The sequence below is a fragment of the Macadamia integrifolia genome, chromosome 3 (assembly GCF_013358625.1).
Source record: "Macadamia integrifolia cultivar HAES 741 chromosome 3, SCU_Mint_v3, whole genome shotgun sequence".
Classification (NCBI taxonomy): Eukaryota; Viridiplantae; Streptophyta; class Magnoliopsida; order Proteales; family Proteaceae; genus Macadamia; species Macadamia integrifolia.
The window spans coordinates 31,144,416-31,153,592 of record NC_056559.1 but is presented as its reverse complement, the minus strand read 5'-3'; the positions used below and the strand labels follow the sequence as shown (position 1 = coordinate 31,153,592).

At 34.7% G+C, this 9,177-nt stretch overlaps 1 protein-coding gene across 1 annotated transcript; it reads right to left on the bottom strand.

The window, feature by feature from the left end:
• Positions 1–2,876: 2,876 nt before the first annotated feature.
• On the bottom strand, positions 2,877–6,522 carry LOC122072730 (laccase-14-like). The gene is made up of 6 exons (XM_042637124.1): positions 6,353–6,522; positions 6,099–6,250; positions 5,706–5,950; positions 5,465–5,593; positions 3,816–4,760; positions 2,877–3,263 (listed from the first exon to the last, which is right to left on the bottom strand). The coding sequence occupies exons 1-6, from the start codon at positions 6,473–6,475 to the stop codon at positions 3,133–3,135; spliced, it is 1,725 nt and encodes a 574-aa protein (XP_042493058.1). The 5' UTR covers positions 6,476–6,522; the 3' UTR covers positions 2,877–3,132.
• Between the last annotated feature and the right edge of the window lie 2,655 nt (positions 6,523–9,177).

The following is a 9,177-nucleotide window of genomic DNA, read 5'->3' as shown; positions in this document are numbered from 1 at the left end:
AAAAAAAAAAAAAAGAAAAAAATGAAGAGGGAGGTGGGGAATGGGAGCGAGAAAGGGAAATTAGGGCGGATTTTTTTTAATTTTTTTTTTCTTGAAATTTTTGGCAACCGCTGTCATATATCATTGATTTTTTTTTTTCTTTTCTACTAATCATTAAACTTTCATCGAAAACAATTGCAAAGAGCATTCACTAATCACCCCATGTGAATAATTCCAAAGAGGTAAACGGAGTTAAATTTAAAATCACATGTTTCTTAAGGCAAAGGTCCCTTACCAACTCTTAAATTTGATCTACGTTCTCTTACACGCCTCATCAAATTCAGACTTCCATCTCATTTGACATTTAGCATAAGACTCTCTCCATCATCCCCTTTTTGTAGAGATAGCCCAAGGAGCTGGCCTATCGTTTCGTGGTGGGATGTTTCTCTACAATTCTTCCCCTCCCCGTCTCCCTGGCCCCTTATCTGCTTTCTACCTTCACATGGTTTATTTTATTCGTTTCTTGCTTTATTGAGTTGCTGCTCTTGTTTTTGTACGCATCTCCCCGGCCCCTTATCTCCTTTCTCCCTTCACATGGCTTATTTTGTTCGTTTCTTGCTTTATTGAGCTGCTGCTTTTGTTTTTGTACGCATCGTGCCTTGTGCAGAGGGAAGCCTTCCCTTCCCACTTTTTTTTTTATTTATATATTTCTCTTCTTAATATAATATGGGAAGGCATGTTTTTGTCTTGGAGTATAGCATCCACGTAGAAATAAGAAGAGACCAAACACAAAAATGCTAGCATAGGAGCTACACTGCTAGACAGAAAATATTTTTCCATGTATTTTATTCCCCACACAAAACAAAAATAATCATTGCAAACATGAAGAATCTATTTGGTAAAATAGATAAGGAATTTATTTTACTCTTTTGCTTTTTTATCATCATGTGGATCAAAGTTATTTATTTATTTATATTTTAGGTTAAATCATGTAAATTAAAGTTATTATCCCTTTAAAAAACCATAAGGGGTCCCACCTCACCCCGCTCAACAGTGGGGATGTAATACATCATTGATTAATTAATCTCATGCATATTAATCATATGACCAACTTAATCACAATCGCAGAAGTTACGAACCCAAGTTTACCATAAATTAAATTGGAATTATGTATTCTTCTTCAAGATCTTCCATCATAATCTAATTCCAACTTTATAAATAATCTATGGATTGTATGGATGCAAACATCTATAACAATATGCAATTAATAAAAGAAAAAAGGTTCTCAGAGCAGTATGCGGAGAGTATACAGCATCTTCTCTCATCACATGAAATTTACTCTATTTACTAAATAGTTCCATCCCCATTCATTGGTGCTATCTACCTCTATGCCGTTTTCTCATAGAATCATCTTCCTTAATTAGTTATAAATCATATTTTTTTTACTGAAAGGGGTATCATTGCAATATTGTATGGCCCCTATAATGCGGTGACCAATGAGAGCAAGTGCAGGGCATCCAAAAGGAGTGGGATTTTTCATTTTAACAGGGGGTCATTCACCCAATCCTCACATCCCATGGATAGAGTTAGAGTCAGATGGGGTTGAAGGGCTCAGCTGGCTGGAAAGGACCTAAATTCCAAACAGCAGTATTTATATCACTTTTGCAAATCCTTGAACAATGAAATGTCTAAAATACCCTGGCCCCATTGGAAGATTGGAAAAGGGGAACCCTTAGAGACACCAACATAAGAAAATTAAAGAGCAGACCAAGTCCTCGTACAAGAATCATTCTTGTACGGGGTTGATCCGCACATATGAAATCTACTCAACAACTAACCAACTAACTCTATGATGGATTCCATTTATATGGATCAGCTCATATGAGAACTTGATCCACAGTTAAAAAATTACCAGCATTGGGTACCATCTTCCTACAAATTAATACAAGATCTCTCTCTCTCTCTCTCTCTCTCTCTCATAAAGATGAAGTGATCACTTTGCATCATCACCATAGTAATTAAATTCGGATTCAAGAATTATTTGGATGAAAAATTATTCAGATTAATTCGTTTCATTAATTCAATGATTTGGTCAAAATATCGATAAAAAAATGGGAGATAATAAAATTCGAATTCGGATTCAGGAATTATTCATTTACAAAAATAAAAAGCGGACAAAAAATTCAGATGTTGTTTTTAATATTTGCAATACCTGTTTCTTATTATCTATCAATGATCATATGTACGTAACATACAAATGATATAAAAGGTAAATTTTTAAATTTTAAAGATAAAAATATTATATTTAATCTTTTTTTTTTTTCTAAATTCATTTCCTATTACTCAAATAATTGAATCAGAGAAAGAGAGACTGAGAGGGGGGGGGACTGAGCTAAATTCAGCTAGATCCACATCACCCACCATGCATGTTCACCTTAAAGACTAAAGAAAGAGTAACAACTGTAAGACTTAGTCAAACAAAAATGGGGTGAAATATTTTATTATTATTATTATTATTTTTTTAATTTATTTTTTTGTAGAAGTGTGAGAGATTACCTCAGAAAAGATAAGCTTTTTCGATTTTGTTAAAAAAAGAAGAAAAGATAACAATAAGATAATAAATGCATAATAATCACACTATTTTCTAAAGGCTTATTGACTTATTCAAGATAAAGTTTTTTTTTTTTTTTTACATGGGATAAAATGTGGTTATAATTCGAATAAAATTTGATTTGGCCGAATTATTTATGAATTTTTAAAAAATCTATAAAATTCGAGAATTCTTCAGAAATTTTTATTTGATTCGGATTCGGATCGAATTTTTCGTAAAATTCTGTTCAACCGAATTACTCACGTTTAATTCGAAGAATTTAATAACTAGGATCATCACCGAACAATTTTAATCCAACCTTCACTTTATTGAACCAAACAAATAGGGTAGAATGGTGGGTTGGGGACTTGGGGAAGGAACTGCAGCATCACATACGCATACAAACCCTAGTAGCGCCTAGTTCCTCTTAGGAGGATGCAGCGACTTTACAACAAATCACCAATTAACAATTTCACATCTCACGCTTAAAAATACTAAAAACTGAGCAAATCCTTGTGTCCAATACCGACGTACGTCTACAGCCAACTCTTAAATGGTATGCCTCAACATGGAGGCACATATCGAGGTTTTCTTCGCATACTTGTTGGTCTGCTTTTACCATTCTTCACTATTAATACTGTGTTCATACCCCAGCTAGTGTGACGCTCCAAATGACAATGCACGAACCACACTCCTGAGAAAATTAACCCATCAAATATTTGTCAATTCATGTCAACCCTGAGTCTAATAGAAAGAAATATATAAGTAATAATTGGAATATCAAGTTTTTCGACTCAACTCGACCTGCCTTTTAAAAAAAACAGAACATGATGATTTGATCCGGTCAAACTTGATAAGGGCAAGTCATTTTTTTATTTATTCAATATATATATATATATATACACGTTAAAAAGAAAAATAGGGAATCGCATTTCATTGAAGTTTAAGCTTATACTATTTCAAACATGTTCAATAATATAAATGAACTGATTTGATAGTATTTAAAAAACGACTAGTCTGAAGTTTATAGTGACCTAGTAAAAATACCTAATCTTATTTGATTGGAAGGAATCATGATCGATTATTGTCAATTTTAACCTGATCAAGTCTGCATGACTCTTGATCATGTTTACCAAAATTTTGATTTCACTCAGGAGACTCGCCCAAGTCAAAAACCTGATTTCCCAACTATGATCCCTGCACAAGACCTCAATTTAAATGAAAGTAACAAATTTACACAACTTACCAGGGTTGTTTGCTCGGAATCTAATGGCAGACCATCCTTTCTTAGGGACTCCCACAGTATTGATTTCAGGGGGATTAACCAAGTTATAGTTTTTGGGATCTGTGGTCTTGTTAAAGTTTCCAAAACCCCATCCAACCCAATAAAAGCTATATCCATGGAGGTGCATTGGATGGTTCTCCCCTGAAAACAAGTTAGTCCCTTGGAACACAATCTCCACAGTTGAGTTGAAGTCTACCACCTTCACCTTAGTACCCACCATCGGTGTTGAAAGATTAGATGGAAACTGATCTGCTGTGAAGTTGAAATAGTTAGGTGGTTCATTAGGAAAACCAGTTTTATAAACCCCTTTAATCCTCTTATAATAAGCCTGAAGTATATCAATTGATGGGTTTCTAAAACTAATGTTGTTCATGCTTGCAGAGAGTCTTGACCCATTAGGTCCTTCACATGAGTTATTGGCACAAGGCAATGTGTTCATAGAGATGGTTGTGTAGATTCTGAGATCAAAAGATTGAGGGACATCAACTGGATGGTCTGTACTGGCTAAGCTTCTAAGGCGTTTAGTGTAGTTAGTTGCTGCATCAGTGTCATTATAGTCAGGAAGGGTTGGGAAAAAGGGAGTTGATGGAGGGGTGTAGGTGCCTTTGTATTGTATAATTGCTGTGGCTGTGGAGTTATCATAGGCAACACCTTCTCCATCGGAATAAGCTTTAGCGGCCATGTAATAGTGACTAAGGCTTTGACCAGCTTTCAAGAGGCAATCCATGGTTTGGCCTGGGGTTATCATTATATAATCTGTTGTTATGGGCTTAAGGTAGCTGCCATCTGATCCAACGACTGTAAGTGAATGATTGGCTACAGCGAAGAACATTTCCTCATTCATCCCTGCATTAATGATGCGAAGAAGATAAGTTTTGCCTTTCTGCACCACCATCTTGAAAGTTCCTGCAGCCACCGTACAATGATTTATTAAAAAATGGGTGCTTTTAGACTATTATAACGTTTCATTATTTGTCATTTCACAGTGTATGAATTAGTCTTATGTTATAGAGGATTTCATATATATCTCAATGGAAAAATTTTAATCTAAAATAAGTAAAGAAAATTGTTCAATCTCTCATTCAAAGTTTTAGTAAAATTATCAAAAGGTCATCAAATGGAGATGAATATAAAATATCAAATGACAATTTTTGTAATTTTAGCTACTTCCTTTGCTCATTTAAATTGAAATTGTATTAATTTGATGCTTCTCCATCTTATGAATTTACACATATACAAGCATACAATCATGTGATAAATAGTGAAGTATTATATTTCACTAAACATAGTGACGGGAGAGAAAACATAATATTTAAAAAAAAAAATTGTGTCTGGGAGCGTGGCCTATGCCAATGCTCCCATGAGTTTATCTCTCTCCTCCCCTTGTGAAAGAACTCTCTCCTCTTGTAAAATGATATCTTTACTCCTTGTTTGAGGGAGGAAAGGGATAGACATAAAGAGCATTGATGTAAGCTACACTCCCGACAAAGAACCACTTCCTTATTTAATATTCTAGCCATGAGTTCTGACCAGATTTTGCGACATAGCTTTTTGAATTCTCATGGTTTATATATTGTCTCGTGTAGTGTTTGATATATATATATAGTCACCTGATTTGGAGGCTGGAGAGAGATCTCCTGGTTGACCATTTATGGTATGAGCATCTGAGGTGTTTGGTTCTCCTCCAAGCGCAAGTGCTGTTTCAATTATCTTCATCACATCTCCTTTGTACCAGTTTCCTATAATTTTCCCAACAAAGACAAATATTGGTTAAACCCCAAGTCATCAGACATAATGGTCTTATTCCTTGTCTGTGTGTTCACTCTATGGAGTAAATAATATTGAACATACCAAGAATAATGGGGACTTCAGAGTAGGGCTTGGGGAAAGGGTAGGAAGCTCCACGCTTGGGATAAACAAAGATGGGGCCATGGACTGTGGCTCTTGACCAGTCACTATGAGCGTGCCACCAAATGGTTCCTTCCTCTGTGGTGAAGTTTATCTCATATGTGAAGTTTGCCCCTGCTTGGAGTGGGCACTGGGTGATGTACTCTGGACCATCCGACCATGGATTCCTAGGCTGTTTCACTCCATGCCTGCAATGCCCAAGAGTGACAAGTACCCAATAAGAGTTTTAACACTAAAAGCTTTTCTTTTCAAGATTTGAATACAAAATAGACCATAATAAGCAGAGAGAGAGAGAGAGAGAGAGAGAGAGAGAGAGAGAGAGAGAGAGAGAGAGACCAATGAAGGGTGATATTATAGGTTCCATGGTTGACAACATTAATAAACACCCTATCTCCTCTGCGGACATGCAAAGCTGGCCCAGGAAATAGCCCATTTACAGTCAATATTTCCTTGGTGCTATTCAGTCTGGTGTATGAAGCTTTGGTGACCTACAAGGACCTCAAACAGAAAAACTTGAGATCTTGTACTAGCCTGCTAAAAAACCATGAAATCATTCAATTAGAAGCTAAGATGAGTACTCATGAACTTACATTCCAATTAAAATGGTAGGTTTCCCCTAAACACAGGCAGAGGAGTTCCAATAACAGAAGCCCCATAAGCTTTAAGACCAGACCCTTCTTCCCTAACTCCATTTTGATTAAACACTGAAGCATGCAAGAACTCTTTTTTTCCTTTTACATGCCACGTATGGTTTATGAATCATCTTCAATGGGGTTTTATAGACTTCCCTTGTATTATGTGGCCACACACCTTACATTCCGCACGCGGCAAGGAAAAAAGCAAACCAAGTGAAAAAAAAAATATATATATATATATTTATATAAGCTAGCTAGAAACCTAGAACCCATCCAATCACATGCCTCTATCTCCGTTTCAATACCTCATGTTGTAGGAACTTTTTTTCACATTCACAATTTAAAATCTTATAATTGCCACGTGGTAGATCAGATGAGATCAAAATTTTGTGAATTCGTAAAATCCCTATCTGATTTTGATTAAGTCGGATTTGAACTTAACTGGATCCCATTTTCGGTTCTTGTCAATTTCCACTTCAAAAAATCAAGCTTCTTCTAGGGTTTAGGCCAATTCCAACAAATTGTAATTGGAAGTAGTGAAGGTTGATTCAGTCACCTATTCTGCTTCCTCAAACAATGCCCTTGGTGCCTAATCATACATCAAGTTTCAATCTTATATCGTAGTTCTTCATGTGGCAAAACATACAAAGTTTCGAAAATCCAGGGTCACTGAAGTATACATAGTAATGATTGAAGTACCTTAGACATGCATGAAATGCATACCAATATACAAGAGAATATTTGATCAAATTACTCTGAAATTTAATATGTAACTAATATTGATCATAACCTTTCTACGAAAATGGTATAGAAAGGTTTCCTACAAGGGACATGTCGGAACCTTTTTCCTATAAATATATCACCGACCTCCCTATGGTTTACAGATTGGGAAAACATATTATTTCACGGAGAAAAAAGTGGAATCACTTCACTACAGTATTACAATAAAGTCATACCAATAGTGTTAGATTGAATCACTCCAAAATCAAAACATAATAAATTAGTGAGAGAGACCTTACAATTTCCTTTCTTCTTATTTTACTTTCTATTGGTTGCTAACTTATAAGGCAAGATAGCTTTATATATATATCATAACAGCCACATGGTACAGCCACATGGTACGTTCTTTAACATATCAAGTGATACTGCAATTCAACTCCTTTTCTATATTTTATTTATGGATACATATAGTTAATTAGTTATCCTTGGCTGTCTAGTTGAAAGAGACAATGATCTAGCTAAGAACCCAAATTAAACGATAGAATTTTCTTTTAAATCCATTTATATATAAGGTAAAAGTTCATTTAGATAGTCTGTCATGATAAGTTTCTGAGGACGGTTGACCTTTTTAAATCATTAGGACTGTTAGGTGAATTGTGTGCCTTATGGATTAGTCATGTGTACAATTCTAGATTCAAATTTAATTAATACCTACACATGCAGCCACACCCACTTATGATTTTGCTTGTATCATAATTGGTTCATTTAAGTAATCAATCCTCATATACTAGGCATGATCTCATTTATGAACGATTGATTGAATACCATGATTGGCTCGTTTCATTGTGTGGGAAAAAAAAAAAAAGATAATTAAATCATTTTATTAAGGAAAAATTAAGATAGTCACAGAACTAGAAGGAGGACTGAATTCCATGTAAAGGCCAAACCCTTGGAGAAGAAATAGGCCCTCCACCAAGCCAAAAGTGCTAAGGCTATGTTTGGTTGTGAGGGGAACAAAAAGGAAGGGAAGTGAAATTTTCATACTTAAAAAAGAAATATATGTAATCATTACCCTTGTGACTTTAACATTAATTTCAAATCATTCCATATTGGTTATAAAATTTTACTTTACTTTGCATCCAAAACCCTTTGCTATAATATGTAAAATAAAAATTACATGTAAAATACAATATTATTAAATATGATTACAAAAATTAAATAATTTATACAATCATATGGGGTAATAACCATAAACATTTCTTTTTAAAGTATGAAAATTTCACTTTCCTTCCCTTTAAATTTCCATTACAATCAAACGGAGCTTAAGGGATTTCAAAACCCCAAAACCACAAAGTACCAATCAAAGAAGACGATAAGAACTTATGCTAACCAACGGACCAGGTGACACGGGATGGATATCCCAATTGTCTTTGATAATCGTCTAATTAGAGCGGGTCATGTTCCTGAAGATGTGGTAATATCTTTCCTTCTAGATGTAGGCAATGGTACTCTAAAAGGTCAGTTTGGCAGTACTCTCAAAAATATAATTAATCCCTTCGAAAAATTATTATTTATGATACAATTGTGGATTATAATATAGGATTTTTTATTTTTCTGCCAAATTTCTTGAAACAATTTAATTATTTTTTAACGTCCATGTTGACCTAATTCTTTGATGCATCACTGATACGCAGATCACTTGAGTGAAGTACAAGGCTTATTATGCTAAAAAAAAAAAAAAGGAAAAATCATTTAAATTCACTGCACATTTGACAAATTGCAAATCATATAAATCAAGTCAAGCAACAAGTTAAATAATTGAGGAGCCACCCTCGCTTTCTCTTAAGGTCTCCTAGCATACATACAAAAAAGGGAGAGGGATGGGGAGGGGGTGTGTTGTAGGAGCTTATTCTACAAGCTTATCCGAAAAATTTCAAGGTTTTCAAGGTGATGTATTTTTAGGATTTAACTTGATTTGTTAAAGTTGAATTGACTTATTTTGTTATATTAGTATTATTTAGGTAAGAGAATGCTACCCATTTACTTGGCCACTACGTCAA

What these genes read in the sequence shown, in the direction of transcription:
- LOC122072730 (XM_042637124.1), bottom strand. Translation starts at nt 6,475, where the DNA reads ATGCTTCAGTGTTTAATCAAAATGGAGTTAGGGAAGAAGGGTCTGGTC. An exon ending in CTCTCCAGCCTCCAAATCAG is followed by an intron (nt 4,761 to 5,464) that starts GTGACTATATAT and finishes CGGTGGCTGCAG; the next exon opens with GAACTTTCAAGATGGTGGTG. An exon ending in ATTCCGAGCAAACAACCCTG is followed by an intron (nt 3,264 to 3,815) that starts GTAAGTTGTGTA and finishes TAATTTTCTCAG; the next exon opens with GAGTGTGGTTCGTGCATTGT.